The 21,000-nt window shown below is 39.9% G+C and overlaps 1 protein-coding gene and 1 long non-coding RNA gene across 3 annotated transcripts in view; both read left to right on the top strand.

Moving 5' to 3' along the window:
* Positions 1-13,762, top strand: part of LOC113017530 (protein FAM160A1-like) — a 28,287-nt gene extending 14,525 nt beyond the window's left edge. The window contains exons 8-18 of the mRNA XM_026160681.1: positions 3,357-3,458; positions 3,934-3,990; positions 4,071-4,157; positions 4,635-4,802; positions 4,884-4,963; positions 5,255-5,427; positions 5,508-5,619; positions 7,183-8,486; positions 8,788-8,966; positions 9,051-9,171; positions 10,009-13,762. Of these exons, the coding sequence (XP_026016466.1) occupies positions 3,357-3,458; positions 3,934-3,990; positions 4,071-4,157; positions 4,635-4,802; positions 4,884-4,963; positions 5,255-5,427; positions 5,508-5,619; positions 7,183-8,486; positions 8,788-8,966; positions 9,051-9,171; positions 10,009-10,241 (2,616 nt within the window). The 3' untranslated portion in view covers positions 10,242-13,762. The remainder of the gene's footprint in view (positions 1-3,356; positions 3,459-3,933; positions 3,991-4,070; positions 4,158-4,634; positions 4,803-4,883; positions 4,964-5,254; positions 5,428-5,507; positions 5,620-7,182; positions 8,487-8,787; positions 8,967-9,050; positions 9,172-10,008) is intronic.
* Positions 13,763-14,369: 607 nt separating this feature from the next.
* On the top strand, positions 14,370-20,282 carry LOC113017505 (uncharacterized). 2 transcript variants are annotated; one of them, XR_003271492.1, is made up of 4 exons: positions 14,370-14,494; positions 16,991-17,125; positions 17,596-17,643; positions 19,183-20,282. It is a non-coding gene; the product is annotated as an uncharacterized LOC113017505 (long non-coding RNA). The 2 variants fall into 2 exon arrangements; XR_003271491.1 differs by lacking the exon at positions 14,370-14,494 and having other exon boundaries at positions 16,340-17,125.
* The last annotated feature ends 718 nt before the right edge of the window (positions 20,283-21,000 follow it).

The raw sequence follows: 21,000 nt of genomic DNA, 5'->3' as shown, positions 1-21,000 counted from the left end.
AGGATACTGCTGATTAACGAATCACAGTGTAGTTAATATATTACAGGGGTACCCAGGTAACCTGTTTTCTCAGTTTTCTCAAAGACATTGTGCAACATTATGAATATGGTGGGAACAAAGTGGTGTTAGATTAAGACTTCTGTGTTTGCATTATGCTGTGAAACTTTAAATACGTGAGATTTATGTCACATCTGTAAAGTGTTTAAAGCTATTCTTCACAAGCTGAGCCACCAGTTTATCTCACATAGACCCCCATTAGCCCAGCTAAACTGGGTTAATCTCCACATGCCTTCCAGCCTGCAGAGAAAAAGGGCGTTTATTCCTCTGCTGAAGTGAAGCAACTGACTGTTTTCTGTTTCTCTGTTTGTCAGCAAGATTATACACACACTTCATAAAACTTACTTGAGAGGATTGAGCACAAACTAAGAAAGAAAGAATCAAATACATGTTTCTCACAGATCTGGATAACTTTTATTAAAAGTGCAAACTGCACGGATAAGAAGGGAAATGAGAGGAATTAGGAGAATAAAAAGGCCCTTTAACAGCCCGACCCTTGATCATTTAACAGATTTTTTATGAACCAGATGGTTGTTTAATGAATACAATCAGTAGTTTTTGAGCCAGTGTATGAGCTCCCCCCCATTCATCTCCCCTCTGTATTGTAATCTCATTAGCGCAAGTTATGCAATAAACTAATGAGCTCATACTGCTTCCTCTGGGACTGTGTGTGATGGATACAGAGAGAGAGGAGAAGCAGATAACTGAGGGAAAACTACTGTGGAAAGTGATGAAGGGGGCTTAAGAGGGAAACCCAAAGAAACAGCAAAGAGAAATAAGAGAAAACGGGAACATTTGAAGAAAAATCGTGTTTCTACAAAATTGAATGAACCTTACTATTAGTAATTGATTAATTAAGCAGTCAGTTACTTGAAAAAACAATTAAAGTAATTAAAGAAAATATAAAAACATATGTATATGTGATAAAATGTCATAACAATAAAAAAAGACCCTTAAATGTTACAGTAATGTAAGTACATGTTTGTGTGTTTCAGTGTTTATCACTGCGTCAGCCATGTTGGCTCCAACCCTCCCAGTTCCTGACTGTGTGTGAGAGAGAGAGAGACCCACGGTGGGGGTTTCATATGTGAAAGGGCGAGCAAAGACATCTGAGCACGTGCCACCTGTGTGTGCTTGTGTTTGTCCATGTGTCAGATTTAAGCTCATGTGACCACTAGCTGACCTCAATCTTTATGCAGAGAGCAGCTTAGTAAATCAGCGTGAGATTGGCCCCAACACAAAGAGGGATTAGCAACATGCACATGATTGGACGCCTGCCCGATTGCTAACGAGACCCGAGACGGCAGCTGTTGACGACCAGCGCCGCCACCACTGCTGCTGTTTATACTGATGTTGATCACCAGCTCTCCTCCTCTCTTCTTCCTTTTTCCTGATATCTCATCCCTGTTTCTTTTGTCTCAAATGAAACAATGTCTTTCTTTTCTTTTTAGAAACAACTTCTCGCTCCGCAGGCTACTTCTTTGCTCACCTCTGTGTTTAAAGGACCAGTTTGTGAAATGCCATTTTTAGTGTGAGCCATTTACCATTTAGCTTAGCTTAGCATAAAGACCTGAAACACAAGGAAAGGCCTCTCATGGTTTTGTCTAAAGGCTGCAGCTCTTGGACTCACAGCTATATCCATTTTCTTAATGTATGATTAATCAAAAAAGACAAATAGGTCCCACTGAAATATTTAGACAAGCCATTACCAAAGTAAAGAGCGCTGTGGCCCATTTAGAAACCAGAAACTCTGAAATCTTCTCTTTAATCATTATATAGGAGAAGGTGGTGTATTTCCTTGAAATTTTTATTGAAAAAAACAAACAAAAAACCCAAGTAACACAGAGCTATAAATTGCTAATGCTTACCAGTTACATGCTAGGGTGACCAACCGTCCTCTTTTCCCCGGACATGTCCACTTTTCACGTTCTGTCCGAGGCGTCCGGGGGGACTTTTGAGATGGATGAAAATGTCCGGGTTTTCCTATAGGCCTACAGAGGACCCATATCTGCAACGTCATCCCCGAACTGCTGTGCTGTAGGTGGTAGTTCAAGTCACTCTTGAAGCTCTTAATGAAATCCAGTACTGTGGCATTTCTCAGACTTAAGTAACCATGGAACAGAGAAAATATTCCCAATCATACTTTGACTGGGAGAATGGTGGCGTGCAGACAAAATTAATTGAGGTTAGAAACGCCAAATGAGACAGCAGAAACCATTGCACAATACCTCACTGGTACTTCACTGGTAAGCTTTCTTATACAGATGAGGCATTATTTCTGTAACATTATTTAATTCCACAGGTTTTTAAGTTATTTTTTTGCACTTGTTGACTTGTAAAAGCCTATATGACATTTTTTATTTCACCATTCATTAACCGCACAGAGAAGGCATCTTTTAAATATGTTAAAATTTTATTTAAACAAACAGTAATATTAAAAATTTTCCTGACTGGGCCAAGTGTCCTCTTTTTTGGAAATCAAAATATGGTCGCCTTACATATGCAAAGTGTCATGTCATGTGTGACCAAAACTCAACCTGCAACAGAAGAGCAGCAAATTTCAGTCAGAGTAATGAGTACTATCACAAACTAACCACCTCCTATTTACAGTTTTAATACACATGTTGTATAAATACATATTATTATATAGATATGCAACTGTACATAGTTTCTATGAGTAATTTTCAAACTGACCTTCTGTTGTTGCTGCAGTCCACCAGAGGGCCCCGGTCCCTGATTTACAGAAAGAAGGGAAGCAGAGAAGGCAGGAGGAAATGAACGATCTAGAAATACAAAGAATCATGAGAAAAACAACAAATATAACACGGACCACGACAGTATTTGCCACAAGTCACTTCCACCTTTAGTCAAAAGCATCCAGAAACACCAAAATCAGCAAGTTGTAAAATAAAATTTCAGCAGGAGTTGTGGCTCCAAAGTCAGCATACATTTTTGGGATTAGGGAACTAATGTTTTCAGGGACACAATAGTAGTGTTTAATAGTAAATAAAAATATGGTAAAGAAATCTATAATGTCAGTGAACCTATCATTTAAGATTGATGAACCCTTATATACCCCCACAGGCATCATCAGGGCTGATGCCCGTGCAGCGACCCTTTGGAAAACCTGAAAACTATTCTAATTTAAACCATGCCTGTTGATTTACACTGAGGTACTAAAATTGGTCGTTAAGGGTATGGCGAAAGTCTCCAAATGTTGTCTCTCTTTTTGTTTCTTTTTGACCAAATCTTCTTCAGAATGTAAATTTTAAACACCTGTATGTGCGTGTTTGCTGCAGGTGCTGGCCACGGGTCTGTCCGGTCTGTACTCGTCTCTTCCGGCTCGGCTGCAGGTTTACAGCGAGGACTGGCACTCTCTGGACCAGGCGGACTGGCAGCAGGTAACAACCACAGTGCTGGGGTGACAGGATGAAATCATGAATGAGTGAAACTGTGAGAGAAACCAAAAGTAGTGTCTGGACTTGTACCTTCGTGTGTGGGGGGTGTATTTCTGTTGGTGCCTGGGAGGTTTCAGTTTTAAGCCACTTAAGCAAAGTTTGTGGTTTTCCTCATTACTTCAGAGGACTGAAGATGAAGAGCTTCCACTTTAAGTACACTTAATCTGTACTATGCTCAAGCATGAATGCCTTCCTTCCTGACTTGGCCAGACAACTAATTTTCCAGTATATCAATGCAACACTTGTGTAACAGCTTTTGCAATGGTAATTAAATCTAAAAAGTGATATGTGCAGTATAATATGCACAAGTATGCTTTAGATAAATGTATGAAAAATAAAACTATGTTAATTAATTATACAAGTTAGTAACACAATTAATGAGAATAAATGAATCAACACTTTGTGTTTGGGTCAACAGGTTCCTGCTCTGGTCCACTTTTTGCACTCTCTGGACTTTTGTAGTGCTGTTACCAAGGTAACACACACACACGCGCACACACACACGCACGCACACTTTATTTTTACTCTGTAAGTGTACATCTTTGTTTCCCTCAGGTGGCTCATCCGTCCATCCGCTCCCAGCTGCTTGGTTACATCTACAATGGCTTCCTTGTGCCTGTACTTGCTCCGGCTCTGCACAAGGTATCACATTTCATCACGACACTGTAAAGAAAGTCCCTGATAAAGTGCTGTGCAGGTACAGGCAGCAAACCGAAAGAAATCTACAACAGGAATAGTTGCCTGTTATATAACACAGAGTTTTAAAGGATGATACTGTCAGAGGTTTTGGTTACCAAACACAGTTATGTTGGTCTTCCTGCTGTAATAACCATAAATACTTTATTTATTCATGCAAAAACATTACACTTATACTCTATAGAGTGTAAGTTTGACCATACAGTAATTTCAGCTGTTTTTGTAGCCACTAAAGTTTTTAAAGTGACCAGACAGGACATTTATTTCCTCATCTTTTACATTTAGTCACCAGTAAACATCTCACAGGAAAGCTATTAATACAGCATTTTTACTGTAATTCCAGCAGGATAAAAACACCTGCATGAAATACCTATTACATAATCACATCCTAGTGAATGTGATCATATGTCTGTCTGTGAGTAGCTGACGGTGGAGGAAGTGATGACTACCACAGCATACTTGGACCTGTTCCTGCGCTCCATCTCTGAGCCCGCCCTCCTCCAGACTTTCCTCTCCTTCATCCTGCTGCACACACATGACAACGTTCACATCCTGGACACACTGGTCAGCAGGGTCAACACACCTTTCCAGGTATCCACACAGTCATCTAATACAGCTGCTTCATGCTCTGTCATGCAGTAAATGACCTTTGACCTTTTGCATGTCCTTCAGTTGGGCACGGTGTCGCTGGCTCTGTTCAGGACTCTGATTGGGCTCTTCTGTGAAGATGTCATGCTGCAGCTGGTCTTCAGGTCAGTCTAACAGCAACTCACAGACACACATCTTTTAATTAGTGCTAATAAAATATTACAGTTTCACTAAAACTGGAACTTCACTGCAGAAAATGTATTATTTAGACGATCCATTTAAAACACCAGCAGCACAAACACTCTATCTATGATGGTAAGACCTCACTGATCACTGTCAGCTACAGCTTCCTTTATTGACTTACTATAAAGCATTTTAACATGGGGAAACTGCACCTGGATGCCAGTTGTGTATAACATGCTTGGACTGAGTGTAACTGCTCTGTGTCTCCTCAGGTATCTGATTCCCTGCAGCCACCTGAGCAGGAAGCAGCGCTGCTTCTTGAAGCAGAGGGACTGTTACTCCTCCAGTGCTGCCTCCTTCCTACTGCTGATGCCCTCCTGGTTCCCTTTGCAGCTCCAAAACTCACTCACACACTCAGAGCACATCCACTGGCCCAAAGCAACCGGTCAGTATGTTAGCGGGTAACGGCTTATTTATACATTAGCTTTGGCTGTACTGACCTGTTCCTCCTGAACCGTCTGTCAGATCTGTCAGTGTCAGACAGCGTTGGTTACTGTCGTGGTTCAGACTTCCTGATGGATGTAAACTACCTCCATTACCTCTGGGATGCCTGTCAGGCTATCTCCACTGCCCGCAGGTTAGTGTGCCTTTCTTCTTCTTCTACAAAAAGACTATGGTTCAGCCTGGGTCTGATTACTAAAATTAAATGTGATTTGGGTTGTTTCTCATAACTGGTGTACATGGTGCATTGCACCACTTACTGGGAAACATGCAGCAAACCAGAGTGTGAAACAGTGAAAGTGGTTCATAGTGTTATAGTGACATCTGCTGGTCAACATATGCTATTACATTTGTACTAAAAACCTTGATTGTTGTTATTGGTTTTAAATGGTAAATGGCCTGTATTTATATAGCGCTTTACATATCCAGTCATCCACCCATTCACACACACATTCACACACTGGTGATGGCAAGCTACATTGTAGCCACAGCCACCCTGGGGCGCACTGACAGAGGCGAGTTAAAGTTCATAGTTTTGCTTTTCAAACTACAATTAGATAAGCGCGAACTGAAAACCAGCAAGGCACATCTAAGGTAGGAGAACTGAGACATTTGTGGTAATAGATAAATGTTGCCACAATAATGAGTTTGGTCTTTTATCTGACAGTGAAACCAAAATCAAACAAAAAAATGCACTCCTTATCGTTGTAATCTTAGGTGCAGGAAACAGACTAATAAAAGAAACGAGAACAACAGCTTACAGCCACGCTAAGACTGAGCAACACTTTAAGTTACATGCTAATGCTTACTTGTTTATACTCTTTGTTTTGTGAGTTGGCATGCAAATATCTGATAATGGTTGGCTAATGGGAATGCCATTATTGTTTCAGATCTGAAAGTCTTAGTGTAAAAGTTTGCATAAATACATACTTTTAAGCCTCTGCGGGGGCAGACCGTGTGTGGGTGTGTGAGGACCCAGGAGCAGACACAGGTGAGGAGACCAAAACTAACTTGAACAAAAAGTGAGCCTTTTATTACGGCTGATAATCAGGGCAACAAAACAAGGCAGGAAGCACAGAGGCAAAACTAAACTGGAACCTAAACTGGGGAAAACTGAAAACTAAGAAAACTGAGACTTCACTATAAAAACTAGGAAGACAATGACAAGGTCACTGTGATGACTATGAACAGGACGTCGTGCAGGAACATGAAGGAACTATAAACTTATAGCACAGACTCCTGAAACCTGACATGACATGAAGGGTGACACACAGACGACACGACGCTGAACACAGGAAGACAGAGGACTTAAATGCACACATGAGGTGATCAGGGGATGTGGAGACACATGAGGACACAGCTGTGACACTACTGACTTTTAAACTACCATCCTAATGTTGTTTAGGCCCAACTCGTGCCACGCTCGGGACACGCTTGTGTCCCTACCTCTACCAATCAGAATATGGGCTCAAGGTCATGGACTGCCTTGCACTGGGTTTCATCACTTTGGGCCTCCATCCATGATCAATCCAGTGAATGGATTTGACTGGGATCTTAGTATTTATAATGTTAATTTAGAGCATTGCTGTGACAGAGCCCTGTGGTTATGATTTGGGAATTTTTCGAATTTAACTAAAAGTTATACACTGAGTAATTTCAGAGAAGTTTATTGAATCTATATTTTTTTCTTTGTTGGCAGGTCTTGCCGTTTATGGTCGGCTTCTTATGATGGCATCAATCCTCCACTTCAAGAGTATCGATCTGATACACCTGGTAACAACATGGAAGATGAGGAAGAGTTCATGCAGCGAGTCAAGAGCGACTCCATCTGCTCACTGGTTATCAGTCCTCCGCCCTCTGCCCTCTCCCCTACACCATCCTCTTTAGATAACAGCCAAGCGGGCAGAGCCAGCTCCGCCCTTGAACTGGAGTGGGATGACATTTTTGCAGATGACAATCCCTTGGTTTCAGCTGTGGTAAACGTGGTGCTGGCGAATGGGGATGTATCATTGGAGGCAGACACATGCACATTTCCGCCAGCACCTCCCCCACTTCCTCCTCGACACATCCAGGAAATGCGGCGCAATGCAACCAAGCTGGTGCGCGGCTCTTATGTTGAAGAATCCGAGTTTCAGGATGACGTTCTTGTCTATGATCTCATTGCTAAAAAGGATGCAAAGGCAGCCATTTTGGATCGGATCATGCTGGCAAATCGCCAATCCCGTGGGAGCATCTCGAAAGGACAGCGAGTTTCAGCAACAGCGACAACATTAACAACAATGTTAACAACAACAGGAAGGACGGTTCTGGAAACTGTAAACAGCATTATGTCGGCGAGGAGGAGGAGCGAGGATGCAGGAAAAGAGGAAAGAAGAAGGAGTGAGGACTGTGAAAAGGAGATAGGGAGAACAAAGGAAGGAGAAGAAGAAGAAACCAAAAGGATATTTGGACACAGAGGGTCACTGGGAGATCAGCTCTTTACCAATGGCTTCAATGTAAACACTGACATCATCGACGAATGTGATGATGCAGATGATGATATATACATTACAGCTCGTGTCAGCCATACACCTGGAGCACATCAGCAACATGTACATGAAAGCATGCAGTCACCCTCAACATGTTTAGTAAAAAACACTTTAACCAATGGCCATCATGGATCTGAATCATTTGACCGTCCCATATCTCCAAGCCTGCCTGACGACAACACAAACAACAATGACTTCCTGTCCCAATACTGTGAGCTCATGCTGTCATTAGGGGTAGAACCAGACTATGAGGACATCACAGAGGATATTGACACATTCAGGAAGCGTGTCCAAGTGCTAAGGCAAAGACTTGAAGAGGAGGAGGAAGAGCTTTGCACTGACTTTGGTTTTAGCTCCTTTGGGGATGACGTTGGGGCAGAAGAAGAGGAAGAGGTGATGCGAGAGGAAGAAGAAGCGGAGAAGATCAGGAGCGACACAAAGAAAGGCGGCAGGAGACATCAAATTCCATTTACAGGTCTGTGCTTGTGTAACATTTAAGGCAGCTTCACTGATTTATTAACCTCAGTCACTATACACATTTTTACAAGACAGAATGAGAAAGTTTCTTTTGTGTCAAATATTCAGAATTTTTTCCAATTAACGCTTAACGTAATGTAGATTTGCAACATGGTAACGTGGTCAAAAATAAATGTAGCCACTGAAAATACAAAAAAGCTGTTGGTTGGATGTCAGTTGTAAGACTAAAAGACACCCCCCCCCCCCCCCATTATTTTACACCTGATACAATGCATTTTCTCTTGACGTAAACTAACCAGGTCCATTCATCAGTGTGCTCTTGTCTCGGCTGGAGAACCTTCTCGAAAACTCTATTGCTGTAAACCTGCTTGTGACAGGCATCCTGGCCCAGTTGGCATCGTACCCACAACCTCTCCTGAGATCCTTCCTGCTCAGCACAGACACACAAAACCAGCCTAACGTTCGCACACTTTACCAGGTAGGAGTCATACATCTGACACGACTCATGCATGTCAGATTGGATTTTGTTAATAAAAATGTTATGTTCACTTTCATTCTGTAGGTGCTGGTGTCGCTGCATGCTCAGATAGAGCGCTATGTGATGGCCAGACCAGACTATCCTGCTCTAGTCACTCAGGCCTGGAGGTTCTTGTTGGCAAAAGACCAAGATGGCAAATTCAGAGGTTAATAAGTACACATATAAACAGGATACAAAACAACATATGTTAAAGTTAAAGAAACAATTTAGATAGTCTGCTTTAAATGGACAGTGTGATGGACAAGAGCAGGCAAGAGTCTCTGTCAGCTATGCTGTTTGCAGATGACATAGAATTGAATTGAATTGTATGGAGGACAGTGGAATATTGTAGATGAGTTTAAATAGTTATAGTCAACCACTCCAAGCAACAGTGGTTGTGGAAAAGAGCTGAAGAAGCTCAGATTGGGCAGAATGGGTTTTTTTTGGCAGAAAGGTAGCAGGAGGAATAGAAATGAAAGATTCAGGGCAGACAGATTCAGGAGTGAGGATATGGAGAAACAGCTCAGGTTGGACAAAGTAAGAATGACTGAATGTCTTTAAGCGGCTGAGGAGCTGTGATGGCATGACAGAGGATAAAAAAGACAAAGAGATGATCCACTGTGAAAAGTTGTACTTAACAAAACGTAAAAGAGTTGTTAAGTCGACAGCTCTTAATTTCACCAACTTATTCTGGCCATGCCAGCAAGCATCCTAATGTTTCGGCCTTGTGGCCTTCATCAGAGAAGCTCTGGACTAGAATACATTTGTGAAACTGAGAATTGTTCATTTATTACTCTTGGGCAGTCAACACTGGAGCCACAGATGAGTACATCTGCTTTTCTTAGCACTGATAGCGCTGGGCAAGCCTCTGACTAAGCTTGAAATACATAATTTGTAGATGTTGTCAGGCCACCTCTGAAAGTGTGAACACAGTCATTTTTGGAAAGTTACAAATAAAACGTTTTTCAGACGTCAGTTTATGATACTTGTGTGTGTCCCGCAGAGTGCCTCCAGTCTCAGGGCGGTGACATCATCCTGGATCCATCGCTTCCCAATGGCTCTGTGAAGAACGCTCTGCCTTTGCCTCCGTTCAGTGTCTTGCCCCCCTGTCCTACTATTTCCCCTCAAGCCAAGAGCCGAGTCTTCGCCATTATCCTGTACGCCGAGTTCCTGAAGGAGTTGGCTGCCTTGGCCCAGGAGCACAGCATTGCCTTGGACTGTTATTCTGAGGAGTAACGAATGCAAACCCCTAGTTCAACTGTAAAAAATCTGCCTCCCAGATTGCTGCTGATAAGATCAAGGATATGTGTTGTGACCACCAGCAAAAGACTGAGCTCAAGGAGAAAACATGTAGCATGAACTACTTTCCTCATCGAGGATTAATATAAGCGAATAATTTAAGTAGTATAAATATTCAGATGTTGTGTATGTTCCTGGCAGCACTTGAAAATGTTGATGCTTTCCCCATGTGAATATGACTGATATTTATAAAATGATTTTGAAGGAGATGATTTTGAAGAATCAGTACTGAGTTTTATATATTTGTGGGATGCGTGAAAATAGTTTTCTACCATATTTTCTTAAATCTTTGCATGGTTTTGTTGAGATGGAAAAAGTTAGACATGTGGTTCAAAATGCAGAGGACCTTTTTATTCCTCCTCCTCAGGAAGGACAAAGTGCTGCAGAAGCTGGTTGACAATAACTCTTACCTTACATGCACTGAAGTGACTTTGCATCAAATAGATCTAAACTTTAATTTATTTTATTGTGTTTTCATATCCAGTAAACAATTCACTAATATTCAAAATGATTCATTAAAACTGTTAATGCGAGACAATTCTTTCTTACTTTTAACACCAGCAATTTTTTTCTCTTATAAAAGGAGGCAGTAAAATTTAACCTTGCTTATATTCCCAACATTTTCTTCTTTTTTTTTAACGTGTATGGTAGTTCAAAGACATTTCTAAACCTCAAATATCCATCCAACATCTGACATAGCAGCTATGAAAAAACAGAATAAAAAATGGACAGAGCTTTAGAGTCTGAAGTTAAAGCAGACCTGTCTTAAATCAGCTCTTCGCCCCTTATTTCACTAAACACTTCCTAATGAATTTATAAGCTCATTCACTAATTTGTTGTGATAACGAGTAAAGCAGTAAGTTCCTTTTGCAAATGATTATTATTATGCTCAGAAAAGATGATTATGGATGTTAGTTTGCTTATTTACTAATGACTAGTCATTATTTAAAGAGTATGTGATGTTCCTTGGTTTTATAGTCATAGTCACATCCACACCTTTGGTTCCTGTGATTAATTATAAAACCCTGAAACATTGACTTTGAGGCTTCGCAAACTGATGGGCAAAGTCACAGTGCCTACATTTATCTTTTATACCATCTGTGGTTTGTCAGGGACAAACCCTCATCTTGAATCAGAGACACAGATGTCATAAAAGACGAGTGCAGACAATGTGGTCTGTAAAGTCCCAGCCTTGACCTGACTGTATGTACTGTCATCATCTGGGTGTTTTTCAAACTGTATGTGATAAACGAGGGGTGGATCTGACTGAGAAAGAGTCAACCTGTCAACAGGTCAATCATAAAATGCACTTCATCTTCCATTCAGTATGACCTGATGACCAGCGATTGTGACAATAAAGTCATCAGGGAAGTGTTCCCAAGGTTACAGAGCAAGGAAGCCTTTCCCATAGATGTATATGCAACCAGTTGTCTGAAGGAACTGCCTAGTGTGTCACCACAACAAGAAAAATGGAAGAGAAGGTTAAAGGATGGTAGAATTTTTACTTGTTTTTTTTAGTGAGGTTTTGCTAAACCTGATCATGAGTAAAAATGAAAGTTATTTCAACTACTGTATGTCAAGATTAAAGGCCTCACACAGGATGGAAATCCCAGGCAGGAAAGTGTAGCTCATGAGAGAGATTATATCAGATTTTTTACTTCCTGATGACACTTCTCTATAGCACGATCAGTTGCACTTCATAGCATAGCGGAAAATAAAGCTGTAGTGTTAAAATGAATAGATGTTTCATCAGTACTGTCTTTATTATTCTCATTAGGGTCCTAAATATCAGTACTAATATACAAGGCACTGAGTGTTGTGAGATTAAGCACCTTATTTGTCCTTACTGTTGTTTTATTGCTGTTTGTATTTACCAGACTGGCTCATGTGCCTGACAAAGCCATTCTAAGTGTACAGTAGTTCATTTTTTGCTTATGTGTATTTTTTGAACATTTTGAACCAGATGGAGGAAATTTTAATGCTGAAATTCAAACAAAGTGAGTGACAATCCTTGAAACAGTATCTAAAGTGTCAGGTTGCTCTGATCAGTTGTGTCTTCCTGTTTATGTGTTTTTTCTGCTGTCTTCATATGCAAACGAACACACAGGTAAAGTATCAAAAGCCTTACTTCAGCTGACTAAAATATTAGTGCAATATATAATGATGCAAAGTCAGTGGATTTTGATTTCCCATGCAGATATCAGATGTTATTTTTTTCTTTTAAACCTCTGTGAATATGATTTATTGTTGTTAATATAACATTTTAAACTTCATGTTTGTCTTTAAGGTGAAATTTTTCCACGTTGTGATGCTCCTGTGCTTTTGTCTTTGCTGTGTTGTTTGTTGGAAGAAAAAGAGATTTGGTTTCCTGCTTACATAGTTTTCAGGTGGCAAACATAATCACCGATCTGACTTCAAACACCAAGAAACCATGTTTCTCTCTATTTTTAAGCAGTAATAGATGAGGTCTGTATGTAGAAAGCACAGTTTCACCCATGTGCACACTGCCTGTGAATGCATCTATCAGATTCTCCTCCAACTGAGAACTGTTATTCAAAACCTATACTAATAAGTATATTGACAAAAGAATTCCCTCATCCATCCAAATCATTGAATTCAGATCTTTCAGTTGCTTCATGGGCACAGTTGTATAGAATCAAACACCTAGGCATGCAGACCACCTCTACAAACACTTGAGAAAGAATGGGTTGCTCTCAGGAGCTCAGTGAACTTCAGTGTAGTAGTGTGATGGGATGCCATCTGTGCAACAAGACCAATTTCCTTGCTACTGAATATTCCACAGTCAACTGGAAGTTATTGGGAATGTCAGAAACACAGTCACAAAGTGCTAGGCCACATAAAGTCAGTGGGGTCAGGAGATGCTGAGGCACATAAAGCGAGCCCGGGTCTCCAACCTTCTGCAGAGTCAATTGCTGCAGAGTCCAAACGTCATGTGGTCTTCAGATTAGAATGGGTTTCTATGGACGAGCAGCTGCATCCAAGCCTTACACCTGACAACCTGATTGACCTGCACAGAGTCCTGACCTCAACACAAAAGAACAGCTGTGGGATGAATTGGAGTTGAGACTGTGAGCCAGGCCTTTATCAGTGTCTGACCTAACAAATGTGCTTCTGTAAGAATTGTGAAAAATTCCCATAAACAGAATCCTAAACGTGGGGGAAAACATTCCCAGAAGAGTTGAAGCTGTTTTCGTTGCAAAGGGTGGGCCAACATCATATTAAACCCTTTCGGATTAAGAATGAGATGTTAGTCATATGCCTGTGAAGGCACATAAGATAATACTTTTGGCAATATAGTGCACCTGACTGAAGTCTGACTCTGATTTGCATTACTGCTGGCGCAATCTGGTGAACGTTTGCTCAGATCTTATTCTTCTTGTCACCAGTGTTCCATCATCTGCTTTGAAATAAATTATTACCAAGATGATACAACTTGACACAGAAAAGATTTTTGTTTTACGTCTTGGTCATTTCTTCTTGTGGCATAGATAATGTTTGCATTTTAGCTTTTGCAATCAGTGATAAAGTCTGGTGCCTAACCCAAAGGAGAGATTTTGCACTTACATTGTGCAGCAAGTTTTTGCTGTATTATCACATTATCAGGTCCTGCACATTTATAATCTGGTAACACTTAAGTCGTGTACATATAGGCATGTATATATTTAAACTAATTACTCAACATGTAGCAGTGTTAAAAGGTGAGACCAATCAGGGAATCGGAGGAAGACAGACACAGGAAGTTAAACATTACACATGAGAAAAGCTAACCTTCAAAGTAAGATCTGTTGAAAATAAGTCATGGAAAAGTCAGAGAACCACTAGAGTAAAAAGCATCCTCTGGATAAACATTTCAAATCTGTACAAAAGACCTGTAACAAAAGCTGCAATTATCGACCTCATGGTGGCCCTGATGTCAAAGTCAAAGTTTTACATAAGTCTGCAAGCAATAACAAGTCAGCTGATGTAGTTCACTGTGGTTTAGCTAGTTCCTGTTTTTGTATATACAAGACTTACTGAATGAAGAGTTCAAGCAGACATCAAGGTGACAGCTGTCAGTCACGAGGAGAAGATTGGTTTGAAATTTTCACATCAAATTTGTCAGAGAAGAACAACAAAGCATTAACGGATGATGCCAACGATGACACTTTGCCTGCTGTTGTGGGTTCTTGGTGAGTGAGTTAAAACTGTGCGTGTGGTTTATTGTTTTGCTTTTAAATGGCATCATGGTAGGGTGTGTCTCAGCCATGATTTGTATTGATGGGGTTTCAAAGGCAGGATCTGGGGAGATGTTGATCGTTGAAAGTACCTTTGACCGTCGGGAACATGTAGGTTATATTTAATCTTTGCGACTTCTAAAGTTCAACATTTGAGCGTGAGCAGATCTTTTTTTGTGTATTAGTGTGTAGTTTCAGATCTGCACAAGTTCTATCTCGGTTTACCTGAAAGAACCACCTTAAAATGCTTTAAAAAGTGTTCTTTTTGGCTCATTTGCCAATACTTTTCAAACAGCTCAGACAAAAGAAACACTTATAATAACTGTTGTTAATTATTGGTGAATTAACATTTATTTAACCTTTCATGTGGTTTACTAGTAAGAAAAACTACAATTCTAACTATTAATGCTTAATTAATATATGATAGGTTATATGTGCTATCAAAAATAATTATATGCAGTATTTTAGACATATTGTAGCTGTAAAGAGACCATTTCAAATAAGGTACATGTTTTATACGCATAAAAAAGAAAGTAAAGGCTCTTTCTCGAGATTTTACATATCAGGGCATAATAAAAATCACGTGGTCCTCGGCAAGTCATAACATTTTTGAGACACATCCTCAAATGAACAGTACGTGACATTACACTATGTCACTATTTATACAACAAAACCTAAACCAAAATACAGAGTGTGAGAAACAAGCTCACTGAAAGCTAGGAGCTGTATATAGGCGATAAATAAAAACTGAAAGTAATCATTTGTTATTCTCATAAACATTTTTATTCACAACAGAACATAGAAAATAGATCAAATATTTAAACTAAGAAAATGTAGCATCTTAGGAAAATATACTGGCTTATTTAGAATTTGATGGCAGCAACATGTCTCAAAAAAGTTGCAAAAACATGCAACAAACTAATAGAAAAGTAAGTGTTACTGGTCAATGAACTGGTTCTTATACAGTGCTTTCCTACTCTATCCCAATGGTAGTCATCCTAGTCATCCTAGAACACTAGCTCCGAGGCGAGACCGCGAGAGAAACATACAAGAGACATTTCTCAGACTCTATAGGCCACTGCACACTATTGGTGGAGTAATGATTTGGTCTCATTTCACAGCCAAAGATAAAGTTTAGCTGAAACTGGGTCATGCAGGAGGAATCTGGTCCCAATCAGATCAGCAAATCTGCAACATGATGGCTGAAAAAGAAAAGACTCAAGTTCATTTAACACAATTTAAATGCTCTGGAGGGATCTAAACAGAGTCGTGCAGAATTGAATACCCACAAACCTCAATGAACTAAAACAACATGAGTGTTTTAGTTCGTGAGCCAAACATCCTCAACAGCAATGTGAGAGACTAATAAAGTTACACCGAAAATAAGTACTTCAAGTTATGGCTGTTAAATGTGTCTCTACAAGCTAATGAACTGTGAATATTTGTTTTTCACTGCTTCTTCATTTCGTTTAGCGTTTGTTGCTGTAAATGATGAATTTTCTTTCAGCAAAACTAAATGAAGTTTTCATTAATGACCTGTGATCCTTTCCTTAGCGCCAGACTGTCAGACACCGGTGTTTAATGAAACACAAAGCACCCTGTACCACCAGCCCTGGGAGATGGGACGTATTTTAACCCAACCTGCAATATTTTCAAAACCTGAATCAAGTAAATGAGAAGGAAATAAATAGTAACTGGAACTTTAGAGTTCACCCCTTCATGCTACCCAGACAGGGGGAGTTTCTGCTGACTTTCATAAAAGGTTGATATGAAGATAGAAAACACTGATATGCAGCCCTGTGACCTCATACAGATGCATTACTATTATGTAGTATCATGTATATGTTATTGGGTCATTATCATTGATTCATTCATTTGTCTATCGCTTTATTGTTTCGGCTGGATGTTATTTTAAATACGTTATAATGTGTGCTAGCTTTATATCTTTAGCATACACTGTAATATATCAGCACATGCCCAGGAGACACGGTCAGTTGGCTGTACCAACTCCTGTGGCTCCTTTCAGTGTGGAGGAGTAGAAGCTTTACTCTGCACCCCTTTCAAATGACCAAGATCTTCTCTCTGTTGTTGTGCTGAGCCCAGGATTCATCAGAGGAAACTTGTATCCATGATGTCATTTCAGTCATAACCTACAGCTTTGATCATAAGTAAGGAAAGGAATGTAGAATGACCTGAAAATCATCAACCTCAGTTTTCACACATAGCTCTCTCTTCACCGCAGCAAACTGGTATAGAGTTGCACTGGTCCACCAGTCAGTTTTCTGTTCCACTCTGTGGTCATTCATGAACAAGACTCTGAAATACTTAAACTCCTCGGCTTGGGGCAGCAGCTATTTTTTTTTAAAATGTTCATTCAATTGTTTAAATGCTATATATATTTGGGGCTACAACTTTACTTGATCTGCTATTTTTGTTTGTCTATCCCTGAAGGTACTGGAGTTATTTTATCAGAGGGAGATGATCCACCTTTTGATGATGAAGATTATAGTTATTTTTTTACTTCTGGCGAAATAAATTCAACCTTAATAATAAATGACACTGAACTGCTGGCCTCTCTACTGTCAGGTAATATCTGTCTCCTCTGCTCTATGTCTGTAGTTCTAATTTGTAAATATCTTTACAGGATGCTGACTCCAAACATACTGTACTTCTGACATAGTGAAATAGACTGCTTAACAAATTTATTAGACCATAAGTTTATGAACAGTATTTGTAATTACCAAAATAGTTGCATCTGTTTCTGCAGTGGTTAATCCATCACTTTGTGGATGCTCTTTAATCAAAATGATATTTTGATGGCAAAATCAAATCAGGTCCATAAATATTTGGACAGAGACAACTGTTTTTGTAATTCTGGTTCTGTACATTACCACACTAAATTTTAATGAAACAGCTCAGCTATAAATATAAATATCCATCCATACATGCTTATCCTTGTCATGGTCTCGGGGGGCTGGAGTCTATTATTACTATTTTTATTGAATGTTTAATGAGTAAATGTAACAGCTTAACCTTAGTTGTTATTTCATTTTCAGATTTTGGCAGTGGTGAAATTCCAGAAAAAGACACGACAGGCTCCTCAGGTAATGTTAGCCTGCTCTGGCCTGTGTTAACAATTCTTGGTTGTTTAAGTCAGAAGCGGATGTTTTGAATGGGATTGGGGTTCAGTTTGAAGGCTAACTAACCATGGTGTACTTATTAATTATAAGTAAGGGGTGGGATGTAGATTGCCCTGGAAATGATCATGTTCACTTTCCATGCTTATTTCTCTCTTCACCATGACAAACTGGCAAAGTGTTGCACCAGTCTGTCAGTCAATCTCTGGCTCCACTTTCTGGTCATTCATGAACAAGACTCCAAAATTCTTCAACTCTCCCCCTTGGAGAACCAACTAATTTTTAACCTAGAGTGAGCACTTGACCCTTTTCTGAGAAGCATGCTCTCAGACTTGGAGACTCCTATCTGGATATTGATTTATATTTGTGTTAGACACCAAAGACCTGGTTCCCCAAGTGCATCTACTGATTTTTGAGTGTCGCAGGACACAAGGGTGAACTAAAAGAGGCAACTTTAGTGCGCTGTAGTAAAACATACTAGAAACGAAAAGTAGAAAACTAGAAACTAACAGCGAGGAACTAAGACACTGCGAAACTAAACCGGGAAGCTAGAAAACATAACTGTGAACAGAGGACTATAACGTTACCAGAATCATAGAAGAAAAAACACATCACAGTGAGGACACACCACAACACAGAGCACGGCAAACACAGGCCTTAAATACTCACTGGAGTAATCAGGGAATGGGAGACAGGAGAAAAACACAGCTGGGAGAAATTATGCCTAACGAGACAAGGGAAGCAAAAATAGAAACACTGACATGAGAAACGGACTTTCAAAGTAAAACAGGAAACACGACAAGCACAGAGTGAAACTGAACAACGTAAACACGGAGCACAGAGACAGGAGTGACAACAGACATGACCGGGGAACGAGATAAATTATAATAATACATAATCAGGGAATATAACTTAAACAGATACAAAACACTGGGTCACTGACGTCCATCTTCAAGGAAACGAAGTCCAGATACTTTTCTTTCCAAGCTCCTTAGACTACAATGACCTGAATGATTGAGAACATTCACAGACAATAGGCACTAAACTACTCTTCTACCAGCCTGCATGGTTTTAACCTGGAATTGTCCATAGACATTCTTGTCATGGATCATGCCAAATTTGTGCTTTTCACCTCAGTTTTAAAAATTTGGGGGAAATCAGGAGTTGTGAGATAACTAGGAAGGACTCACCTTGTAACCTTCCTAGAAAGGTGATGATATCTGATGCACTTAAAAGCAAATTTCTATCACAGGCACATAAGGTTCTCACGTACCTACGTACCTAAGGTAGAATTGCACTTCCAATTTTCCTTAATTTCCAGTGTCAACGAAAGCTGCTTCACAAATTTTGGCTTACTGTCAGCTATTAGGTGATTCTCTGGTCTTTTGCATAACCTCTGAGTTTCTTCCCCCTTCTGAAAGCTTCGAGCTAGCTCAGAATTAGGCTGTTTTTTCTGCTAATGAGGAAATGTTGTTTTGCATGATTGCTTTCTATCTCTCTTCGCAGCTCCCAGAAACCATGGACTGAAAACAACTGGTGCTGAAAATGCTGACCTCTGTTCCCTTGGCCTGAGCTATGTTCTTTTAGCTTTGTGTATGCTAGTATAAAAAAAGTTTGTTTGTTTTTTCTTTTGAAAAGTGTGAGCTGCTTGTAAATACACAGGAAACCTGTTCACCCCCCACCCGCAAGTTTTATCATCCTGCTCTTACTGAGTAGATTAGTGGTTTGATTGTTAAAGTGATTACTTCTGTGTTTCTCGGCAATGAGCTTCTGGTATTCAACATCTGCAACCACAAATCCACTAAGAGCGAGGTGTTCTATTTTTTTTTTCAGATGAATAAGCCATTAGAAATAAAACAATCTTTATTTTTCACCAATTCTAACCAAGAAAACTTCAAATTAGCACATAAGCTGCAAACACCTGACATATAAACCATGAAAACTGTGCCTTCTTTATTGGTGCAGTCACCTTTTCCAGGTATGCAAATTTCAGGGTTGAATCCCCCAGTTGCCATGATTGTAATTACTCATGCATGCATGTGGTATATTTTAAATAACTCACTGACATTTGCGTGTGTGCAATCATCTTGTACTGGCAAGGGTTTGAAACTCAAGTTAGTTTCAAAGTGCAGGTGAGCTGCTGTAGAAGCAACAACATTTACCCATTGTTAGGTGTACATGAAAACAAATGAGAGAAGAAGATGTGTGACTTGTAAAGCCCTTTTAAACTTGTAGTAAGTAGTAAGTCTAGATTTAAATACATACAGGGTTTAAAATGACTTTAAAGTTCAAATGTCCTCAAGACTGCCCTGCACAGAGTCCTGACCTCAACCCAACACTTCTGGGATGAACTGAAGCGGAGACTGTGAGCCAAGTCTTCATATCCAACATCAGTGTCTGACCTCACAGACGCACTTCTGGAAGAATGGTGAAAAATTCTCATAAACTAAGTTGAAAATGTTTGGGCCAACATCATATGAAACCCTGTCACTCCAGTTCACATGCATGTGATGGCAGAGAAGTAAATACTTTTGGTTATATAGTGTATGTAGATCTGACCACTGTGCTGTTAATACTCATGGGAAATAAAGGAACAGCTCAAAGAACAAACAGTATAAATTCACTCCGTTCACTTTGTGTCAGGGCTGGCTCTGGCCCAGCGCTTTCAGTTGGTTTTGATCTCTTGTTATATTTTGAAGATAATGTGGAGTTTGTGATTATTAATTGGCCGTGAATTTTAGTTTAGTCTGTTTCACCCAGGCCTTCTGTGCTATTTGTTATGTATTTCTTGTTTGCGTGTTTCATGTTGTCAAGCCTGTGTCGTCATATCTACGTCTCTCCATGTTTCCTGTTTTATTTTGAAAGTCTTGTGTTTCTTTCTTTAATGTGTTTAGTTTTACTCTTCTCCTGTGATGCTGTTATGTTCATTTGAGTCAGCTGTTTCCCCGTGTGTTTCCACTTCCCCTGTGTGTATTTAAGTCCTCCTTCTTCCTTTGTTCTGTGTCAGGTTGTCTGCCCTCCGTGTCACTTCAGGTTTCCAAGATTTTCATGATTTTGTTCAGGGCATGTTCATGTGTCTAGTTCATGTTTGTATTTCACAGTTTCTTTCATGCCTGCACAAAATCATGTTCATAGTCGTCATAGTCATTTCTAGTGTTTCCAGTTTAGGTTTTAGTTTAGCCTTGCCACTGTTCATGTTGTTTTGTTTTTCCCTGTCGGCTCGTAGCCGAAAAATAGCTTTACTTTGTTGTGTGGGTCAAGTTTGCTAGCGAGAGACAGAGAGAGGCGTTGAAAGGCTGCTCCAACGGAACTTATTGTTTCGGA

Source organism: Astatotilapia calliptera, unplaced genomic scaffold (assembly GCF_900246225.1).
Source record: "Astatotilapia calliptera unplaced genomic scaffold, fAstCal1.2 U_scaffold_14, whole genome shotgun sequence".
Lineage (NCBI taxonomy): Eukaryota > Metazoa > Chordata > Actinopteri > Cichliformes > Cichlidae > Astatotilapia > Astatotilapia calliptera.
Note: the sequence above shows the minus strand (reverse complement) of the source record. Positions and strands in the feature narration are given on the sequence as shown.